Raw genomic sequence first — 24,856 nt, forward strand, 5'->3', positions numbered from 1 at the left:
ATCATTTTGAGTTAGTGTTTTCTTCTTGTTTGGACAACCAGGATTATATTTGCTGGATCATATGGTATTTCTTTTTTTAATTTTTTGAGGAACCTCCATACTGTTTTCCATTGTAGGTGTACCAATTTTCATCCCCACTAATAGTGCACAAAGATTTCCTTTCCTCCACATCCTTGCCAGCACTTGTTTATCTTTGTCTTTTTGATAATAGCCATACTAAAAATTGTAAGATGATATTGTGGTTTTGATTTACATTTCCTCATTACATTACCTTTTCAGCTATCATCATACTTAATGATGACACTGAATACTTTCCCTTTAAGATGGGGAACATGGCAAGGATGTCTACTCTCACCACGGTTATTTAACACAGCTCTGGAAGTTCTAGTCATTACAATAAGGTAAGAAAAGTAAATAAAATACATGCATATTAGAAATCAATAAATAAAACTCTTTATTTGCAGATACATGATTATATCAACTACCCCAAATAACCTACAGTAAAACTCCTGGAACTAATAAGTGAGTTTAAATTGTTGAAGGATACAAGATCAACACACAAAAATCAATTGCATTTCTATATACTTACAATGAACATGCAGAAACCAAATGAAAAATGCCCATCTACAATTGTTTCTAAGAAATTTAAATACTTAGGTATAAATCTAACAAAGTATGTACAGGATCTGTATGATGAAAATTATAAAATGTTAATGAAAAAATCAGGCCTAAGTACTTGGAGAGACACATGTTCATAGACTGGTAGATTCAACATATAAAGATGTCAAATCTCTCCCAAGGTGATATATAATTTTAATTCAATTCCTACCAAAATCTCAGCAAGATGTTTTTGTAGATATAAACAAGCTTATTCTAAAATTTAAGTGGAAAGGTATATGCCATTCAGTGGAGGAAGGGTAGTCTATCAAAAAATGGTGCTGGAGCAACTGGACATGTATAGGATAAAAAATCAAACTTTAACCTAAGTCTCACACCTTATATAAAAATTAACTCAAAATAAATCCTCAACTTAAATGTAAAACATAAAACTATAAAACTTCCAGGAAAGAACATAGGAAAACATCTTCTGGACCTAGAACTAAATCCTGACTTGGACTGTGGCTGAACTCTCAAAACTCAACATAGAACAACAAACAATCCAATTAGAAAATCAATAAAAGACACACACAGACATTTCACCGAATAGGATATGCAAATGGAAAATAAACACATGTAAATATGCTCAGCATCATGAGCCATTAGAGAAATGAAGGTTAATATCAAAATGAAATTTCACTGTATACCTAGCAGAATGGCTAAAATAATGAATAATGAATAATCACAACATGAAATGCTATAAAAGGTAGAGTAATTCTATCAATCATACATTGCTGGTGGGAATGTAAAATGTTACAGCAACTCTGGAAAACAGATTGTCAGTTTCAAAAAAACTATACAACCCAGCAATTGCATTTCTGGGCATTTATCCCAGAGCAATGAAGACTTATATTCACATAAGAACCTATATATAAATGTTCACTGTAGCCTTATTTGTAGCATCCAAGACCTGAAAATTACCCAAATGACCTTAAAAGGGTAAATGGTTTAACAAACCATCCATATAATGGAAAACTACTCAGCAATAAAAAAGAATGAACTATTGACACACACAACAATTTGGCAAAACCTCAAAGGAATTATGCTAAAGGAAAAACGTAAATCTTCATGATTCCATTTATGTAACATTCATAAAATAACATGATTATAGAAACAGAGAAGAGATTAGCAGTTGCCAAGAGTTATAGATAAGAGGAGAAGTGGGTGTGGCTATAAAGAGGTAATATGAGGGAATCTTGTGCTGATAGTACAATTGAGTATATTGACTACTAGTGGTTACACAAAGGTGCACATATAATAACACTGCATGAAGCTACACACACACACACAAATGAGTATACGTATAACTAGTGAAATCTGAATAAGCTCTATGGATTTTGTCAATGCTACTTTCTTGGTTCTGATACTGTATTGTGGGTGTGCATGCACCTTTCCCTGAGTCTTCCCCAATGTTAACATCTTGCACGACCAGAGTACATTATGCATTTCTCTGCAACTTCCTATGAATCTATAATTATTTCAAAAGAAAAATTATTGGCAACAAAAGTATTTATCATCAATACATTTGACTACAATTTCTCTAAAAAAAAAAGGCCATATAAATTTCTCTTAAAAAATAACTGCCTTCACAGAATAATTTCAAAATATAGGACAAAGACTAAAAAACATTAATATATAAAGTGCTAATACATTTTCTAAGAAAAGCACTAGTATTTCAATAGAAAAATGTGAAGAAGTAAACAGAGAGATCATTAAAACATGAGTCAGCAAACATTCTGCAAAGGACCAGATAGTAAAGATTTGTGGGCTTTGTTGGCTATAGAGTCTCTGTCACAACTATTCAACTATTGAGTTCTTCAGTAGTAGGGTGAAAGCAGCCATAGACAAAATGTAACCAAATGGGCATACATAATATAAAAACGGGTATTACAAAAACAAGTCCCACACAGGTTTGGCCCATGGGCTATAGTTTGGTAACCTGTGCATTAAAAAATATATAAATGTCTAACAAATGTTTGTACTAGCTTTATTATTAAGATAATATATTAAAATTTACTTATTAAATATATTTTAATTATTAAATTAGAAGAATATATTTTAAAATAAGAATACTCAGTTTTAATGGACATGCATATGTTGTGGGAGAGAATGAAAATTGGTAGACTTTCTATAAGGTAATTTGGTTATGTTAATCAAGACATTTTTTGGAGAGAAAAAAGATGGCAGACTAGGAAGGCAAGGTGGAAACCTCTTCCCATAAACACACCAAGGAAGCAACTGCAGCAAATACAACTAACCCTGAAAATGACCTGTAGGTGGCAGAACAGACCATCTACACCCAGTAAAGAAGAGAAGACAACAGAGAAAAGGGTAAAGTGGCAGAGCTGTGATCAAGCAGGATCCAAGCCCCTCCCAAGTCCTTGCCCACAGATGGGAGGGAAAGGATAGGTACTCAGGAACCCTGCACACCTGGCCCTGGAGATCTGCTCTGAGAGCATGAGCCAACATTGCGTTAGGCTTCGGTGATTAGCAGGGCTAGACACCAGGGAGAGTTGGAACACTCTGGAAGGTTGAGACTTCAGCCACTTGTGGAAGACAGGCATGCTGTACCAGTTTGTTGAGACCCAAAGCAGAGGCAGCAGTTTGAAAGATTTGCCAGTAGTGGGATGGGTACCAGAGGGGCAAGGGTTGGACAAAGCTCTCAGGAGAAAGGGCAGGTGGACAATACCTCCCCAGCCCTTCCTTGGCCCAACAGGTTGGAAACTCTCAGGAGCACCAGACACTCCATCCCCTTCACTGGCAATACAGCCCCACAGCTCCTTCCTGCACACACTGACAACCAACCCACTCAGCCCAGAAGCAACACCAGACTTTGCTGCCTGGCATACAGAAGGAGACTCTCCCAGCTTTCTCAGCTCCACTTCAGCCCAACTTGGGAGGCGCCTGCAGCAGACAGCTCTTGGAGCTCCTTTCTCTCTACAGATGGCCAATCCCAGTGCTGTGTGCTTGGCCACAGCCTGGGGGAACCCAAATGACTCACTGCTGCAGCACCCTGCCCTTTCCTACAGCTGTACAACTGCCACACCTACCCTCACTAAACCTCCAGCCCTGCCATCACACAGGGCCAGCAGAGGGTATCCCTGCCCACAATGATCTCAGCAGAAACCACTGCTCTGATCACAAAGAGCCAGCTGAGGCAAACAGACAACTGCAGCAGACTGAGACTACTGCCAGCAGACAGAAGGGTGGCCCTGCCCATTAGCCACCAGCTGAAAAAGGGGCTCCACAGCAAAGGAGAACCAGGCTCTGGAGGGCAAACAGTCTTGAGCTTCTGGGCACCACAGAACACCTTCTTCATAAAGTCACTACTCTCTATACTAGGAAACAGCAGATCCATCTAATACAAAGGAAGAAACACAGAAACTCTGACAAAATGAGTAGGCAGAGAAATATGCTCCAGACAGAACTACAGGATAAGACACCAGAAAGAGGGCTAAATGAAATGTAGATAAGCAATCTTGATAAAGATTTCAAAGTAACAGTCATAAATATAATCACTGATCTTCAGAAAAGTATTGATCTCAGGGAGGTCTTCAACAAAGAGATACAAGAGCTGAAAAAGAGCCATTAAGAGCTGAAGAATACAGCAACTGAAATGAAATATACAATGGAGGGAATGAATAAGAGATTTCTGCAAGTAGAGGAGACAATCAATGAGATGGAAATCAGAGAACAGACATACAATGAAGGTGAGGAACAGAGAGAAAAATGAATTCCTAGGAATGAAAGGATGAGAGAGTTTTGTGACCAATCCAAACAAAACAATATTTGGATAATAGGGGTACCAGAAGGAGAAGAGGGAGACAAAGGGATAAAAAGTCTCTTTGAGGAAATAATTGTTGAAAATTTCCCCAATCTGGGGAAGGAAATAGACATTGAGGTCATGGAAGTACAGAGAGCCCCTAACAAAAGGAACCCCAGGAAGCCAACAAGACATATAATAATTAAAATGGCAATGATTGAGGATAAGGAAAGAGTATTGAAAACAGCCAAAGAAAGAAAAAAAATTACTTACAAGGAAAACCCCATCAGGCTATCATCAGACTTCTCAGCAGAAACTTTACAGGCCAGAAGGGAGTGGCAAGAAATATTCAATGTACTGGAACAGAAGGGCTTTCAACCAAGAATCTTCTACCGAGCAAGATTATCATTCAGATTTTTTTTTTTTAAATAATTATTTTTTATTGAAGGGTAGTTGACGCACAGTATTACATTACATTAGTTTCAAGTGTACAACACAGTGGTAGAACATTTATATACATAATTCGAGGTTCCAGCTATCACCCTACCAAGCTGTTACAATATCTTGACTATATTCCTTATGCTATACATTACATCCCGGTTACTTATTTATTTTACCATTGGAAGTCTGTCCTTTTTTTTTTTTTTTTTTACTTTGTGAGGGCATCTCTCACATTTATTGATCAAATGGTTGTTAACGACAATAAAATTCTGTATAGGGGAGTCAATGCTCAATGCACAATCATTAATCCACCCCAAGCCTAATTTTCGTCAGTCTCCAATCTTCTGAGGCATAACAAACAAGTTCTTACATGTAGAACAAATTCTTACATAATGAATAAGTTACATAGCGAACAGTACAAGGGCAGTCATCACAGAAACTTTCGGTTTTGCTCATGCATTATGAACTCTAAACAGTCAGTTCAAATATGAATACTCATTTGGTTTTTATACTTGATTTATATGTGGATACCACATTTCTCTCTTTATTATTTTTATTTTTAATAAAATGCTGAAGTGGTAGGTAGATATAAGATAAAGGTAGAAAACATAGTTTAGTGTTGTAAGAGAGCAAATGTAGATGATCAGGTGTGTGCCTGTAGACTATGTGTTAATACAAGCTAGAACAGGGCAATAAAACATCCACATATGCAGAAGATTTCTCTCAGAACAGGGGGGGTGAGGTTCTAAGCCTCACCTCTGTTGTTCCCCAATTTCTCACCTGATGGCCCCTCTGCGACTGTGCCTGTCTTAGGTTGTTCCTCCCTTGAGGAATCTTACCCGTCTCTGGCTAACCAGTCATCTTCCGGGGCCATACAGGGAAATGTGAAGTTGGTAAGTGAGAGGGAAGCCTTATTGTTTGAAAAGGTTAGCTTTTTTCTTCTTTGCATATTTATGCCCTGTGGCTTCTATGCCAGCATTTGTCTTGAGGTATCTTTACCACTTGGAAGAATTATGATACTCGGTAAATTTGATATGAGGCACGAATTCTATTTAAGGGTTGTAATTAGGAAGGAAGAAGAAAAGCTATAGAAGTAGCAGGCGGAAGAAAACATGGGAAGATTGATTATTTCTTTGGCGTATCTTCTTGTAGAGTAACTTCAGCATGTATAGGTTTTAAGCTACTACTTAAATTGCGCACACACATTAACATAATAGGAGTATAGTTACATAACCAAAGCTTATCTGTAATTACCAGCCATCTCCAGTGAAACCAAGTAAACCAGTTAGGCAACTTAGGCATTTGTGAAAACTTATCTATGACATGGTGGATATTGTCCAACTGAACTTGAACAGTCTGAGAGAAATCAGACAAATTAAAACAACCCATTCCTGGGGAATGTTCACATCCCTTATGTTCTTTTAACAGTAAATAGTCTGTAGTTGTAAGATTTTGGAGCGCTACAATTTGCACTTCTCCAAATTCTTGGTTGAGTTCCAACAGTATAGATCCAGTCAAATTTGTTGTTTTACTGTATGCACAGGCCAGCTTAGATATCTCCTTCCTCATTCCCATGGCAAGTCCAGGAAATGGTGGGATGAGTGCATCTACAGCTGTGGCAGTGCGTGGATCTTTGTTGGGGTTTTTTGATGATCATCTTCTGGCATGTGTCTTCCAGAGAGTGCAGATGTTGGAAGTTCTTTTTCATATCGTATCTTAATTCATTTTCGGGGTAGCCCAATTAGGCTTTGATCCTCTGTATAAACACAAACAGACCCTGTGCCTACACTTTTATATGCCCTTTATACCCTTGTGTAGAACTCGTTGGAGGTTACCACACAGGAACTGCCCTTTTTTTTTTTCTTTGTTTTTGGTATCACTAATCTACACTTACATGACGAATATTATGTTTACTAGGCTCTCCTGTATACCAGTTCTCCCCTATAAACACCTTTACAGTCACTGTCCATCAGCATAGCAAAATGTTGTAGAATCACTACTTGCCTTCTCTGTGTTGTACAGCCGTCCCTTTTCTCCTACCCACCCATGCATGTTAATCTTAATACCCACCTACTTCTCCCCCCCTTATCCCTCCCTACCCACCCATCCTCCCCAGTCCCTTTCCCTTTGGTACCTGTTAGTCCATTCTTGAGTTCTGTGATTCTGCTGCTGTTTTGTTCCTTCAGCTTTCCTTTGTTCTCATATTCCACAGATAAGTGAAATCATTTGGTATTTCTCTTTCTCCGCTTGGCTTGTTTCACTGAGCATAATACCCTCCAGCTCCATCCATGTTGCTGCAAATGATTGGATTTGCCCTTTTCTTATGGCTGAGTAGTATTCCATTGTGTATATGTACCACATCTTCTTTATCCATTCATCTATTGATGGACATTTAGGTTGCTTCCAAATCTTGGCTATTGTAAATAGTGCTGCAATAAACATAGGGGTGCATCTGTCTTTCTCAAACTTGATTGCTGCGTTCTTAGGGTAAATTCCTAGGAGTGGAATTCCTGGGTCAAATGGTAAGTCTGTTTTGAGCATTTTGATGTACCTCCATACTGCTTTCCACAATGGTTGAACTAACTTACATTCCCACCAGCAGTGTAGGAGGGTTCCCCTTTCTCCACAGCCTCGCCAACATTTGTTGTTGTTTGTCTTTTGGATGGCAGCCATCCTTACTGGTGTGAGGTGATACCTCATTGTAGTTTTAATTTGCATTTCTCTTAATATTAGCGATGTGGAGCATCTTTTCATGTGTCTGTTGGCCATCTGTATTTCTTTTTTGGAGAACTGTCTGTTCAGTTCCTTTGCCCATTTTTTAATTGGGTTATTTGTTTTTTGTTTGTTGAGGCGTGTGAGCTCCTTATATATTCTGGACGTCAAGCCTTTATCGGATGTGTCATTTTCAAATATATTCTCCCATACTGTAGGGATACTTCTTGTTCTATTGATGGTGTCTTTGCTGTACAGAAGCTTTTCAGCTTAATATAGTCCCACTTACTCATTTTTGCTGTTGTTTTCCTTGCCCGGGGAGATATGTTCAAGAAGAGGTCACTCATGTTTATGTCTAAGAGGTTTTTGCCTATGTTTTCTTCCAAGAGTTTAATGGTTTCATGGCTTACATTCAGGTCTTTGATCCATTTTGAGTTTACTTTTGTATATGGGGTTAGACAATGGTCCAGTTTCATTCTCCTACATATAGCTGTCCAGTTTTGCCAGCACCACCTGTTGAAGAGACTGTCATTTCGCCATTGTATGTCCATGGCTCCTTTATCAAATATTAATTGACCATATATGTCTGGGTTAATGTCTGGATTCTCTAGTCTCTTCCATTGGTCTGTGGCTCTGCTCTTGTGCCAGTACCAAATTGTCTTGATTACTATGACTTTATAGTAGAGCTTGAAGTTGGGGAGTGAGATCCCCCCTACTTTATTCTTCTTTCTCAGGATTGCTTTGGCTATTCGGGGTCTTTTGTGTTTCCATATGAATTTTTGAATTATTTGTTCCAGTTCATTGAAGAATGTTGCTGGTAGTTTCATAGGGATTGCATCAAATCTGTATATTGCTTTGGGCAGGATGGCCATTTTGACGATATTAATTCTTCCTAGCCACGAGCATGGGATGAGTTTCCATCTGTTAGTGTCCCCTTTAATTTCTCTTAAGTGTGACTTCTAGTTTTCAGAGTATAAGTCTTTCACTTCTTTGGTTAGGTTTATTCCTAGGTATTTTATTTTTTTTGATGCAATTGTGAATGGAGTTGTTTTCCTGATTTCTCTTTCTGTTGGTTCATTGTTAGTATATAGGAAAGCCACAGATTTCTGTGTGTTGATTTTGTATCCTGCAACTTTGCTGTGTTCTGATATCAGTTCTAGTAGTTTTGTGGTGGAGTTTTTAGGGTTTTTTATGTACAGTATCATGTCATCTGCAAATAGTGACAGTTTAACTTCTTCTTTACCAATCTGGATTCCTTGTATTTCTTTATTTTGTCTGATTGCTGTGGCTAGGACCTCCAGTACTATGTTAAATAACAGTGGAGAGAGTGGGCATCCCTGTCTAGTTCCCGATCTCAGAGGAAACGCTTTCAGCTTCTCGCTGTTCAATATAATGTTGGCTGTGGGTTTATCATAGATGGCCTTTATTATGTTGAGGTACTTGCCCTCTATTCCCATTTTGCTGAGAGTTTTTATCATGAATGGATGTTGAACTTTGTCAAATGCTTTTTCAGCATCTACGGAGATGATCATGTGGTTTTTGTCTTTCTTTTTGTTGATATGGTGGATGATGTTGATGGACTTTCGAATGTTTACCATCCTTGCATCCCTGGGATGAATCCCACTTGGTCATGGTGTATGATCCTTTTGATGTATTTTTGAATTCGGTTTGCTAATATTTTGTTGAGTATTTTTGCATCTACGTTCATCAGGGATATTGGTCTGTAGTTTTCTTTTTTGGTGGGGTCTTTGCCTGGTTTTGGTATTAGGGTGATGTTAGCTTCATAGAATGAGTTTGAGAGTACCCCCTCCTCCTCTATTTTTTGGAAAACTCTAAGGAGAATGGGTATTATGTCTTCCCTGTATGTCTGATAAAATTCCAAGGTAAATCCATCTGGCCCGGGGGTTTTGTTCTTTGGTAGTTTTTTGATTACCGCTTCAATTTCGTTGCTGGTAATTGGTCTGTTTAGATTTTCTGTTTCTTCCTGGGTCAATCTTGGAAGGTTATATTTTTCTAGGAAGTTGTCCATTTCTCCTAGGTTTCCCAGCTTGTTAGCATATAGGTTTTCATAGTATTCTCCAATAATTCTTTGCATTTCCGTGGGGTCCGTCGTGATTTTTCCTTTCTCGTTTCTGATACTGTTGATTTGTGTTGACTCTCTTTTCTTCTTAATAAGTCTGGCTAGAGGCTTATCTATTTTGTTTATTTTCTCGAAGAACCAGCTCTTGGTTTCATTGATTTTTGCTATTGTTTTATTCTTCTCAATTTTATTTATTTCTTCTCTGATCTTTATTATGTCCCTCCTTCTGCTGACCTTAGGCCTCATCTGTTCTTCTTTTTCCAATTTCGATAATTGTGACATTAGACCATTCATTTGGGATTGCTCTTCCTTTTTTAAATATGCTTGGATTGCTATATACTTTCCTCTTAAGACTGCTTTTGCTGCGTCCCACAGAAGTTGGGGCTTAGTGTTGTTGTTGTCATTTGTTTCCATATATTGCTGGATCTCCATTTTGATTTGGTCATTGATCCATTGATTATTTAGGAGCGTGTTGTTAAGCCTCCATGTGTTTGTGAACCTCTTTGCTTTCTTTGTACAGTTTATTTCTAGTTTTATGCCTTTGTGGTCTGAAAAGTTGGTTGGTAGGATTTCAATCTTTTCGAATTTTCTGAGGCTCTTTTTGTGGCCTAGTATGTGGTCTATTCTAGAGAATGTTCCATGTGCACTTGAGAAGAATGTATATCCCGCTGCTTTTGGATGTAGAGTTCTATAGATGTCTATTAGGTCCATCTGCCCTACTGTGTTGTTCAGTGCTTCCGTGTCCTTACTTATTTTCTGCCCAGTGGATCTATCCTTTGGGGTGAGTGGTGTGTTGAAGTCTCCTAGAATGAATGCATTGCAGTCTGTATCCCCCTTTAGTTCTGTTAGTATTTGTTTCACATATGCTGGTGCTCCTGTGTTGGGTGCATATATATTTAGAATGGTTATATCCTCTTGTTTGACTGAGCCCTTTATCATTATGTAGTGTCCTTCTTTATCTCTTGTTACTTTCTTTGTTTTGAAGTCTATTTTGTCTGATATTAGTACTGCAACCCCTGCTTTCTTCTCACTGTTGTTTGCTTGAAATATGTTTTTCCATCCCTTGACTTTTAGTCTGTACATGTCTTTGGGTTTGAGGTGAGTTTCTTGTAAGCAGCATATAGATGGGTCTTGCTTTTTTATCCATTCTGTTACTCTGTGTATTTTGATTGGTGCATTCAACTCATTAACATTTAGGGTGACTATTGAAAGATATGTACTTATTGCCATTGCAGGCTTTAAATTCGTGGTTACCAAAGGTTCAAGGTTAGCCTCTTTAGTATCTTACTGCCTAACTTAGCTCGCTTATTGAGCTGTTATATACACTGTCTGGAGATTCTTTTCTTCTCTCCCTTCTTGTTCCTCCTCCTCGATTCTTTATATGTTGGGTGTTTTGTGCTGTGCTCTTTCTAGGAGTGCTCCCATCTAGAGCAGTCCCTGTAAGATGTTCTGTAGAGGTGGTTTGTGGAAAGCAAATTCCCTCAGCTTTTGTTTGTCTGGGAATTGTTTAATCCCACCGTCATATTTGAATGATAGTCGTGCTGGATACAGTATCCTTGGTTCAAGGCCCTTCTGTTTCATTGTATTATATATATCATGCCATTCTCTTCTGGCCTGTAGAGTTTCTGTTGAGAAATCTGACGTTAGCCTGATGGGTTTCCCTTTATAGGTGACCTTTTTCTCTCTAGCTGCCTTTAACACTCTTTCCTTGTCCTTGATCTTTGCCATTTTAATTATTATGTGTCTTGGTGTTGCCCTTCTTGGATCCTTTCTGTTGGGGGTTCTGTGTATTTCTGTGGTCTGTTCGATTACTTCCTCCCCCAGTGTGGGGAAGTTTTCAGCAATTATTTCTTCTAAGATACTTTCCATCTCTTTTCCTCTCCCTTCTTCTTCTGGGACCCCTATAATACGGATATTGTTCCTTTTGGATTGGTCACACAGTTCTCTTAATATTGTTTCATTCCTGGAGATCCTTTTGTCTCTCTCTATGTCAGCTTCTATGCATTCCTGTTCTCTGATTTCAATTCCATCAATGGCCTCTTGCATTCTATCCATTCTGCTTATAAACCCTTCCAGAGTTTGTTTCATTTCTGCGATCTCCTTTCTGGCATCTGTTATCTCCTTCCGGACTTCATCCCATTTCTCTTGCGTATTTCTCTGCATCTCTGTCAGCATGTTTATGATTCTTATTTTGAATTCTTTGTCAGGAAGACTGGTTAGGTCTGTCTCCTTCTCTGGTGTTGTCTCTGTGATCTTTGTCTGCCTGTAGCTTTGCCTTTTCATGGTGATAGGAATAGTCTGCAGAACTGGGACGAGTGACGGCTGGAAGGACTTCCTTTCTTGTTGGTTTGTGGCCCTCCTCTCCTGGGAGAACAGCGACCTCTAGTGGCTTGTGCTGCGCAGCTGCGTGCAGACAGGGTTTCTGCTTCCTGCCCGGCTGCTATGGAGTTAATCTCCGCTGTTGCTGTGGGCGTGGCCTAGCTCGGGCAGCTACTCCAAAATGGTGGAGTCGCGTTGGAGCAGGAGCTGCTGGGAGGCTATTTATCTCCGTAAGGGTCCTCCCTGCTCCCGCAGCCCAGGGGTTAGGGTGCCCAGAGATCCCCGGATTCCCTACCTCTGGATTAAGTGACCCGCCCTGCCCCTTTAAGACTTCCAAAAAGCACCCGCCAAAACAAAACAACGACCACCAAAAAAAAAAAAAAAAGAAAAAAAAAATTTTTTAATTAAAAAAAAAAAAAAAAAAAAAAAAGGTGGTCGTTCGTTTTTCTTTATTCTCCGGTGCCAGCCTCAGGCCTCTCCTCACCGGTCTTTCTGCCCTGTTTCCCTAGTATTGGGGTCCCTATCCCTTTAAGACTTCCAAAAAGCGCTCGCCAAAACAAAACAGCAAAAAAGCAAAAAAAAAAAAAAGGTCGCGCGCTTTTCTTATGTCCTCTGTCGCCCAGTCTCCAGTGCCTGCTCACTGTTCTTGCTGCCCTGTTTTCCTAGTATCAAGCGCCCTGCACTCTGGCCCGGATGGCTGGGGCTGGGTGTTCGGCAGTCCTGGGCTCCGTCTCCCTCCCGCTCTGCCTGCTCTTCTCCCGCCGGGAGCTGGGGGGAGGGGCGCTCGGCTCCCGCAGGGCCGGGGCTTGTATCTTACCCCCTTCACGAGGCGCTGGGTTCTCTCAGGTGCGGATGTGGTCTGGATATTGTCCTGTGTCCTCTGGTCTTTATTCTAGGAAGGGTTGTCTTTGTTATATTTTCATAGATATATGTTGTTTTGGGAGGAGATTTCCGCTGCTCTACTCACGCCGCCATCTTCCGCCCCTCCCCCTATCATTCAGATTTGAAGCAGAGATTAAACATTTCCCAGAAAAATGAAGTCTCAAGAAGTTTATAACCACTAAACCAGCACTACAGGTATGTTAAAGGGACTGCTGTAGATGGAAAAGTTCCTAAAGCTAAATAGCTTTTACTAGTGAAAATAAACCCACAGTAAAGGTAGTATACCAAGTACTTACCAAGCAAATGTGAAATTAAAACAAAAGTAATAAAACCAACTATCCATAAAATCAGTCAAGGAATATTCTAAAAGTGCAGATTATGACATCTAATACATAAAATGTGGAGGAAGAAGAAAAAGAGAAATACTTTTAGATTGTGTTTGAAATAGAGCAATCAATTTACTATAGACTGTTGCATAGTCAGGGAGCTATCCTTGAACCTTATGGTAACAACAAACCTAAAGCCTATAATACACAAAAATTTGAAAAAGAAATCCAATTACAACACTAAAATAAATATCAAATAACAAGAGAACAGTGTAAGAGAGGAAGAAAGAAACAGAGAGGAGCTATAAAAACAACCAAAAAATAATTAATAAAGTGGTAATAAGTACATACCTATCAATAATTACCTTAAATACAAATGGACTAAATGCACCAATAAAAAGACAGAGTGACAGAATGGATAAAGAAACAAGACCCATCTATTTGCTGCATAAAGTAGACTAATTTCATACCCAAAGACACACAGACTAAAAGTGAAGGGATGAAAAAAGATATTTCATGCAAATAATAGGGACAAAATAAGCAGGAGTAGCAGCACTTATATCAGACAAAATAGATTTCAAAACCACAGCAAGAGACAAGGGAAACACATAATGGTAAAGGGGTCAGCCCAACAAGAAGATATAACCATTATAAATATCTATGCACCCAGTATAGGAGCATCTACATATGTAAAACAATTGCAAACAGAATTAAAGGAATAAATTGATTGCAACACATTCATGTTAGGAGACTTCAACACACCACTCACATCAATAGACTGATCTACCAGACAGAAAGTAATAAGGGACAGAGGCACTGAACAATACATTAGGTCAGATGGACCTAACAGACATCTACAGAACTCTACACCCAAAAGCAGCATGATACACATTCTTCTCAAGTTTACATGGAACATTTTGCAGAATAGATCACATACTAAGCCCCAAAAAGAGCTTCAGAAAATTCAAAAGATTGAAATTGTGCCAATCAGCTCCTCAGACCACAATGGTATGAAACTAGAAATAAATTAGACAAAGTAAACAAAAAAGCCTGCAAACACATGGAGGCTAACCAACATACTTATAAATAATCAAAGGATCAGTGAACAAATCAAAACAGAAATAAAGCAATACATGGAGACAAATGAAAACAGACACACAACAGCCCAAAATCTGTGGGACTTGTTCTAAGAGGAAAGTACATAGCAATACAGGCTTACCTCAAGAAACAAGAACAGTCCCAAATAAACAGTCTAAACTCACAATTAAAGAAACTAGAAAAAGAAAAACAAATGAAGCCCAAAGTTAGTAGAAGGAGAGACATAATAAAGGTCAGAGCAGAAATAAATAAAATAGAGAAAAATCAAACAATAGAGAAACAGTGAAACCAAGATCTGGTTCTTTGAGAAGATAAACAAAATAGACAACCCCTTAGCCAGACTTACCAAGAAAAAAATAAGGCATACACAAGTAAACAAAATCAGAAATGAAGAAGGAATAGTCACAACAGATATCACAGAAATACACAAAATTATTTAAGAATACTATGAAAAATTATATGCCAATAAATTGGACAACCTTGAAGAAATTGACAGATTCCTAGAAAAATACAGCCTTTCAAGATTGACCCAGGTAGAAACAGAAAATCTGAACAGACCAATTGCCAACAATGAAATTGAATCCATAATTGAAAAACTCCCAAAAAACAAAAGTCCAGGACTAGATGGCTTCGCAGCTATCTACCATACATTTAAAGAATAGCTAATACCCATCCTTTTTAAAGTTTTCCAAAAAGTAGAAAAGGAGGGAACACTTCCACACTTATTCTAAGAGACCGGCTTCACTCTAATACTAAAACCAGACAAAGACACCTCAAAAAAAATAAAATTATACACCAATATCCCTGATGAACATAAATTCAAAACTTCTCAACAAAATATTAGTGAACCAAATTCAAAAATACATCAAAAGGATCATCCCTCACAACCAAGTGGTATTTATTTATTTCAGGGATGCAAGGATGGTATAATATTAATAAATAAATCAATACCATATGCCACAATAACAAAAAGGATACAAACTATCTATTGAGACAATAGATGCTATAAAAGCATTTGACAAGAACCAACATCCATTCATAATAAAAACCTTCAACAAAAGCAGTATAGAGGGAAATACCTTAACACAATAAAGGCCATATATGACGAACTCACAGCTAACATCACACTGAATGGCAGAAAGCCAAAAGGTTTTCCACTAAGATCAGGAACAAGACAAGGATGCCCACTCTTACCACTTTTATTCAACATAGTGCTGGATGTCCTGGCCATAGCAATCCGAAAATATAGAGTTAAAAGGCATCCAAATTGGTAAAGAAGAAGTTAAACTGTCACTATTTGAAGACAAAATGATATTACACATAAAAAACCCTAAAGACTCCACCAAAAAACTACTAGAACTAATAACTGTATTCAGTAAACTTGCAGGATACAAAATTAATACAGAGTAATCTGTTGTAGTCCTATATACTAACAAACTAGCAGAAAGAGAAATCAGGAAAACAATTCCATATACAATTACATCAGAAAGACTAAAATACCTAGGAATAAACCTAACCAAGAAGGTGAAAGACCTATACTCTGAAAACTAGAAGACACTCATGAGAGAAATTAAAAGACACAAATAAATGGAAATCTATCCCATGCTCATGGATAGGAAGAAGTAATATTATCAAAATGGTCATCCTTCCCAAAACAATGTACAGATTCAATGCAATTCCTATCAAAATACCAACAGCATTCTTCAATGAACTAGAGAAAATTGTTCTAAAATTCATACAGAACCACAAAAGACCCAGAATAGCCAAAGCAATCCTGAGAAGGAAGAATAAAGCAGGGGGGACCTTGCTTCCCAACTTCAAGCTCTACTTCAAGACAATTTGGTACTGGCAAAAGAACAGACCCACAGACTAGTGGAACAGAATAGAGAGTACAGATATTAACCCAAGCATATATGGTCAATTAATATATGATAAAGGAGCCATGGACATACAATGGAGAAATGACAGCCTCTTCAACAGCTGGTGTTGACAAAACTGGACAGCTACACACAAGAGAATAAAACTGAACTACTGTCTAACTCCATACACAAAAGTAAACTTGAAATAGATCAAAGACCTCTTATGGTTCATAAGTCATGAAACCATAAAACTCTTAGAAGGAAACATAGGCAAAGATCTGTTGAACATAAGTATGAGCAATTTTTTCCTGGACACATCTCCCCAGGCAAGGGAAACAAAATAAAAAATGAACAAGTGGGACTACATCAAACCAAAAAGGTTATGTAGAGCAAAGGACACAGTCAGCAGAATGAAAAGGCCACCTACAATATGGGAGAATGTATTCATAAATGATTTATCCAATAAAATGCTAACATCCAAAGTATATAAAGAACTCATATGCCTCAACACACACACAAAAACACAAATAATCCAATTAAAAAAATGGGTGGAGGTCCTGAACAGACATTTGTCCAAAGAAGAAATACAGATGGCCAACAGGCATATGAAAACATGTTTCATATTGCCAATTATCATGAAAATGCAAATCAAAACCACAATGCGATACCACCTCACTCCAGTAGAATGGCCACTGTCCAAAAGACAAGAAACAACAAATGCTGATGAGGATATGGAGAACAGGATATCCTCCTATCCTGTTGGTTATAATGTAAATTGGTACAAGCATTGCAGAAAGCAGTATGGAGGTTCCTCAAAAAACTCAAAATAGAAATACCATTTGACCCAGGAATTTCACTTCTAGGAATTGACTGAAAGAAAACAAAAACCCCAGATTTGAAAAGATATATGCACCCCTATGTTTATTGGTGCATTATTTACAATAGCCAAGATATGGAAGCAACCAAAGTGTCCATCAATAGATGAATGGATAAAGAAGAGGTGGTACATGTATGCAATGAATTATTATTCAGTCATTAAAAAAAGAGAAATCCTGCCATTTGCAACAACTTGGATAGATCTAGAGGGTATTATTCTCAGTGAAAAAATCCAGGTGGAGAAGATAAATGCCATATGATTTCACTTACTTATGGAATCTAAAAAGAAAACAAAACAAAATGAGCAAAACAGCAGTAGACTCAGACACTGAGTAGTGACTGGTGGTTACCATGGGGGAGGGGTTGAGGTGGGTGTGTGTGGAGGATAAGGGAGATAAAGGGACACAAAAATTCTCAATCATAATACAAGTTGTTCATGGGGATAGTAGTACCACATGGAGAATATAGCGAATAATTCTGTAACATCTTCCTATGTTGACAGATAGTAAGCACACTGGGGCGGGGAGTAAAGGTTTAATAGTATAAGTAACTGTTGGACCACTGTGATGAATATTTGAAGCCAGTATAAGATTGTATATCAATTATATTTCAATTAAAAATTAAATTGGTAAAAAAAAGACTTTAAAAATTTATATCTTTGGCTTTAGTAATTCCACCTTCTTTGTTTCTATTTCAAGAAAATTATCAGAAATATAAACAAGGATGATAATTATTAAAAGTGAAATTTTTCAAAAATCAAAGTACATGCTCCAAAAAATCAGATTAGTTATGTAAATTTTGGTAGTACATATTCTTCAAATTACAAGACACTTTATGAAGATTTAATTTTTTAATGATAAATTATTAAAATGTTAAATGACAAGGTACAAACTTTCATATATACACACACACACACATATATATACCATCTGGTTCCATCTGCATGTAAAAATGATGAGCATAGGTAATTTTTCTATTTCCTCATTTTTCTCTCAAAATTCTTTATACTTTGTTATCAAAGGGTGAGAAGCCAAAGAGAGAGAAAGCAGAGACAGAGGCAGAAAGTTTAAAAAAAGAGAGATAAAATTCCAGCATAGCCTTTCTCTCCTCTTGCTGTATCCTTTGCTTATCCTGAAGATTTTCTAAAGCATTTTGCTTCTTTGGCACAGTGGGAAAAGTCACTTGTGAAGTCACTTCATAATGTACTGATGTAATATCATTAGATCAGAGTGCCCTAATTCATTTAGAAGAGGAAGGAACTGCTGGAAGCAAGAGGCCAGAGTTCTAGTTCCAACTGTGGTACTTACTGGCTGTGTGATCTTGAGTGAGTCGTTGATGTTTTCCACCATTAGAAGAATAATTAGACCCTTGTATCTCAAAAAGTTTGTGTAGAGAGGTAAGAATGGGGGCAAGGAGATAGAGAGAGGAGTAGTCTAAAAAGTAACTGGGATTTTTGTCATTATCATTCTTTAATGATTTAATGAATGCTCTGAAAGGTCCTTTACTATGTAGCTATAATTCCATAAACTTATTTACCTGATGGGCAGATTTATTTGTTCATTCATTGATTTATTAAATCATAGTACTCAATTCACAAATACTTCTGTCTTAGAAACATTCTAAGAACGCATTTTAATTTGGCTTCATAAACAGTAAAACATTGGGTAACTGGTTGCTAAAAATAAAATTCTTAAGCAGTAAATTATTGGCAGTATTCATAATTACTCTTTGCAATGCCTCTTATTTTTCTCTTAAAAGGGCCAGATGGTCATGTGACTAGATATGATTTGGATTGGCTGGTGAAAAACAGCTATGAAGGGCAGAAGCAAAAGGTCATCCTGCCTAGAATTTTATGGAATGCTGAAATCTTCCAGCAAGCCCAAGCTCCATCTGTAGATTTCCAGAGCTTCTTAGAAACCAGTTAGGGACTAAAGGACTTTCTGCAAAACTTTCTGCTCTATGGAATTGCCTTTGTAGAAAATGTTCCTCCCACTCAAGAACACACAGAGACGTTGGCAGAAAGGATCAGCTTGATCAGGTAATTCATTAGTTCCCTGTTATCTGCAATTTATTTCCAGAATATGAATACCCTTGTTTTTAATCTAGAATATTTTGTGGCCTGAATAAGGGTATTCTCATTTATAGTGCTGTACTTGAGGCTTGGATTTCTAATCTCTAAAGACACATATATGTTAATTATGATGAAGACTTCAAAGTTACTGGTATATTTTTCGAAATCTTCAAAGTGAGAGGTACCACTGCATACTAGAGAAAACACTAACTGAGTAAAGAGAACAGGTAGTAGTGTGAGTTCCACCAACAGCCTGCCATCCCATGGCATCTATTTTCCCATGTGATCAATAAAAGTATTGAATGAGATGGCGCCTATCATACAGTTTGCTTTCTATGATTATTAAGGCTTCATCAGAGACTGATAGTTAATAATACTGCCTTATACCATATAGCATTTAACCAGCATATTCACACCCATTATTTTCTTTTGGTCATTACAGAAAATCCTGAAAAGTGTGTGTTTTATCCCCTATTCTACTGATGAGGCAATTGAGTCTCATATATGTTAAGTGCCTTGCCCAGGGTTGCTCTGCTAGTAAGCAATTCAGATTCAGATTCCTGTAGGATTCAGAGAGATCAGATTTCCTGATCCTAAATACAGCGTTCTTGCCACTTGCCAGTCTGAATATCTAGTTAGTATATAGATGGATCTTCTCTAGTATTAAGCGAACTTACTTCATTATAATTAGTACTTTCCTTTTACTTAATAGCCAGATATACTTCATTGTGTAGTAGATAGTATGCTAGGTCATTTGCCCTATCCCAATAGAGTATAGTCAACATTTGTCAACCATTCAGTCTAAAACACAATTTGAGTACTTTCAAGTAAAAGAAGCAATAAATAACCTGAGAGTACTTTAGAGATTATAGTTCAAGTGGAAGAACACTTCCTGTATAGACTTTGAGGGTTCAGAGAATAATATGAACTGAAAGCTAAGGAATTAAAGTGACCTTTAGTCAGATCCTACCCCACTGGGAAAATAACTATAAAATCAGAACCTGTGATGTATATCTCAAGAAGAGACACAACAGTGATACACCAACAGTGATAGTGATACAGCATCTCACTAAATACTTGGTAACATAAGTATCCTTTTCTTTTTTTCTTATTTCTCCATGTCCAGAAGATAGATGAGAATTTACATTAATTAATTCTAAAAATAGCTGCATAAAAACATTTTTTCTATGCAAGGAAGGTGAGCACAGGAAAGAACCTTGAATATGAAAGCTATTAAAAGTAGGCACATGAACAGAGTGGGATGATTCCCTAAGGTTTCAACTACATTATACTTCCACAGGTTTCCCTCTGACTTCATAGAATATTAATAAGTAACAGAATTGTTAAGACTGGTGGCATGTTCAGCTGCCATCATCACTTTATAGATGGAAATCTGGAGCCAAAAAAATCTATTGTTATTTGTGAATAATTAAAGAAATGACTAGAAAGTTTTAAAAGATAAGAATGAAAATTTCAAATAGCTAAAATATCTTCCTGTGTTTCATTTGACAGAAAAACCATCTATGGAAGGATGTGGTATTTCACTTCAGACTTCCCCAGGGGTGACACTGCATACACCAAGATGGCTCTGGATCGACACACTGATACTACCTATTTTCAAGAGCCCTGTGGGTAAGCGGATTAGAATTATCCATAGTGGGTCTTTACTTGTGTTGGTCTTGAATAGTTTCTTCAGCCATTTTCCATTCTATTTGAACCAAGATCATATCTGCTGCTGCTGATTTGTATGAGTATTTATTTCTCTCTTCCTAGAAACATGAGCATTTTGAAACCCCATAGCCCAGCCTTCTTTAGACTTACAGGAATAAAAATTTGGGAAATTATTGAAAATCCACCTTACTATATGAATGGGTCCTAATTTTGTTTAAACCACACTTTTTTTTTTGTCAAAGTGATTACAAATAATTTACCAAAAAACTATTGTCTAACCATTAGTTTTGAAATTCATATAGTTTTCTTATATTTAGTTGTTATATTGCAAAGGAGTCAATCTTCCAAACACAGCTACCTTGGGTATGATATTGAAAGGAACTTGAATCCATTTTGCAAGAAATTGGAGAGAAAGAATGAATGAAAAATAACCTTACATGGAATCATAAGCTATTGAGCTTTAACTAAGATATAATTGACATATATAACATTGTGAAAATTTAAGGTGAACAGCCATTATATGTAGCAATATGATTATCACCATAGCTAACAGAAAGTAGATCTTAAATGTTCTCACCACAAAAAACAAATGGTAATTATGTGACATGATAAATAAATACCTACTTAACTTTCCTACCATTTGCCTCTTATTTAGAGGTACTTCTGTGGTTGTTATTTTGTTGTTTTATTATTGATCTTGCTTCTGCATATAGATGATGAGCCTGAGGCACAAAGATATTAATAAAGTGAGTGCACATATGGATTTATAAAGACAATATGAGAGGGTGATGAACTGATGGTGTGTTGAACTGTTACCTTGATCTCATAGAGGGAAATCTGAAGCCAGTTTATTCAAATGATTGTGGTACAATTGATTTCCTTCAGGGTTTATAACTTAAGAATGTTTGGTTTGGGGGAGGAAGAATAAAGCAGGTTTTAGAGCTCCTGCTCAATGTTATCAATATATGAGGAGATCAACAGTTTGCATCCTTATTCTAGGGGATACAGAAGGAAGAAATAAGAAATAGGATGAGAAGCAGCTGAACAGGGACTGAGGTTCCAATATTGACTAACTGTTCTCTCTGCCCACTACCAGCTAGTTCATCCAACCCCCTCCCAATTAAAATTACTCTCCCCAAAGTCACCAGCAACTAACTTATTGCCATACCTAGTGTGTACTTTTCAGTCTTCATCTTACTTGACCTCCTGGGGCATGCCATTAACCACTACCTCTTCTTAAATATTCCTTCTTTTCTGGTTTTCCTCCTATATCTCTCATTATTTTTTTCAGTCTCTTGTGCTGGCTTATTCTCCACTGTCCATGTCCTAAATATTGTTGTCCCTCAAGGTTTATCTGCTTGCCCCTCTTTTCTTACTTGAAATGATCTCTACAAATGACTTCCTCCACATTGTTGGCTTTAGCTACCATGTACAGACAACTGCAAAATCTACCCATCTTCTGAGTTAAAATTCTTTAGCTGGCTACTCAATAATCCTGACCTAGAAGTTCCACAGAAAGCTCAACAGACCAGAACTGACCTTTGTCATTTTAATTGTATTTATTTATATTAGGTTCTTTTTGCTTTTATTCCTTCCAACTTTATTTATGTTTATCACTAATTTTACTTTCTTATTCACTTTCTCTGATTTTTCTTTTTTTCTAAATTACTATTAGCTTTATTTTTCCCTCACTAATTTGAAAATTCTGTTTGTTTTCCAGTCCATTAATAGTTGCCTTTGCCTTCCCTGTGAACATTTTCAGCCACATATGACTCAACTGTTTCAACATGCCCCTAAACTGAACTTCTTCCTCAACACTTCACAGTCCCTCACTATCATCCAGTTACATATCTTCCTGCACTCTGTCTTAGCAAATGGCATTATCATCTATCAAGTTGTATAATTGAGAAAGCTGGAATTATTCTAGATTTTTGCCTGCTTTTAATCCTCCACATGTAATAAGTTATCAAATCTTTCCAGTTCTACCACTGTAGTATCTCTTAAGTTTGTGTTCTTTTCTGTAATACCCTTCTCTAAGCTTAAGTCCACCGTGTTTTCCTCTACTCTTTCAGTTATCCACTTTTTTTGTCATCTTGTTTCCCATCACTTCATCTCCTATGCTATCATCATAATCAAGTCTTAAAAATGTTAATATGAGAATACAGTCTCCCAGTTTAAAATCCTTCTGTGGTTTTCTTTGCTATACTGACAGGAACTTCTTACTCTCTTCCTTGAATATACTTTCTTTTACATTGGTATCATTGGTCATACATTTTCTTGGCCTGGAATGCCCTCTCCTCACCTCAGTCTAATCCCAATTCAACTCTTTCTCATTCTTTAAGACTAAAGAAAGCCATTCTCATCCACTCTAAAACATGTCTCTTTACAACACCCTGCTAGGGTAATTTCACTTCTTTACAGTCCCACTATACCTTGTATACAATCTTATTTTAGTGCCTATGATAATTTATTTGTAGTTATTTGCTTAATCTCTTCTTAGTAAACTATGGGTTTTTTTTAAAACAGAGACTGTATCTTATTCATGCTAATATTCCTAGGGTCTGGTACATATTGTCTTCAATATACATTGCATATGTTTAGAAGAAACCTATAGAGGCTTTAATATTGGAAAAAACAAAAGTAGTTCAACTGGCTATGAAAGGAAAATTATTAGGAAATTAGATTTATTTATTCATGAAAATAAATGACAGAAGTAGGTTCAGTAATTATTTTACATATAATTTTCTAAAATTTTGATACATTTCATTTTCTCCAATGAACAGAATAATTTTATTTTTTCCTTCTCTAGCATTCAAGTGTTTCACTGTCTTAAGCATGAAGGAATGGGTGGCAGGAAACTGCTAGTAGATGGATTCTATGCAGCAGAACAGGTACTTCAAAAGGTGCCTGAGGAATTTGAACTCCTCAGAAAAGTGCCATTGAAGCATGAATATATTGAAAATGTTGGAGACTGTCACAACCACATGATTGGGGTTGGGCCAGTCTTAATATCTACCCATGGAATAAAGAGCTTTATTTGATCAGGTGAGTATCAAAGAACTATCCCCCAGTGTAATTTATTTACCAAATATTAGCCTTAATATAGTGAAAATCTCTAAGATCCTTGTATCTGCCACACTTTAATCTTGGTGTACCATAGATTCTTCTCAGTATAATTCCTATTCCTAGTCTAATTCCCATGGAATAGTAAGTAGAACAACAGTCAAGGAAATCTAGATTTTTGCAGTTGGAGGAGAATTGAGATAGTATTTAAAAACAAAAGCACTAGTAAAATAAAGAACAGTTATCTAATTGTGCTCAGTGACCAAACAGCTATGGTATCCGAAAGCATGATGACCACATTTGTCTGCAGCACAGGTTTGTGTAAATCTCATATCCTGTATATCCAGTATTCTGCTAAAATATCACCACTTACTTAGATATCTTCTAGGATCATAAAACACATCATATTCAAGACTGAACTCATCATCTCTACTTATTTCCAGCCTGTTCTTCCACAACCAGTTGTGAAGAAAAAAATAAATAATTGCCCTTGTCCTTGCCCCTAGAATGTAGTAGGAACTACATAAATACTAATTCACTTCCCTTGGATGAGCTCCTTTGGAAAACTCTCTGTCAGTCATCTCTTGTATCTCCATTATCTAGAATAATGAGTAGGTTCTCAATATTTTTTCCAACATTTTATAATGAATATTTTTAAACATAAAAAACTTGAAAACACAGGAAAATCCATAGATTTACAACCTAGATTCTACTATTAAGTTATTACTATACTTGCTTTATTACCTAGCTACCCATCTATCAACTAATCTATTTTTGATATATTTCAAAGTACATTGTAGATATGAGTACATGTCTCTTTGAAATACTTCAACATTTGTATCCTTAAGTAGAGTTCAATATATGTTTACAGATTTTTTATTTTGAGGTAAAATTTACATACAATTATGTTAAATAGTAAATATACAGTTGCTACATTTTGACAAATGCATACACCTACATAGCCCAAACCCCTATCAAGATATAGAATGCTACCATCACTGCAAAAGGATCCCTTATACCCCTTCCCAGTCCAGCCCT

At 37.0% G+C, this 24,856-nt stretch overlaps 1 protein-coding gene across 1 annotated transcript in view; it reads left to right on the top strand.

Moving 5' to 3' along the window:
- The window catches only part of LOC118934037 (trimethyllysine dioxygenase, mitochondrial-like), a 59,051-nt gene extending 35,247 nt beyond the window's left edge, over positions 1 to 23,804 (top strand). Inside the window, 4 exon segments of the mRNA XM_036929131.2 lie at positions 18,772 to 19,051; positions 20,597 to 20,716; positions 23,565 to 23,755; positions 23,758 to 23,804. Of these exon segments, the coding sequence (XP_036785026.2) occupies positions 18,772 to 19,051; positions 20,597 to 20,716; positions 23,565 to 23,755; positions 23,758 to 23,804 (638 nt within the window).
- Positions 23,805 to 24,856: the final 1,052 nt, after the last annotated feature.

Source organism: Manis pentadactyla, chromosome X, assembly GCF_030020395.1.
Source record: "Manis pentadactyla isolate mManPen7 chromosome X, mManPen7.hap1, whole genome shotgun sequence".
Taxonomy (NCBI): domain Eukaryota; kingdom Metazoa; phylum Chordata; class Mammalia; order Pholidota; family Manidae; genus Manis; species Manis pentadactyla.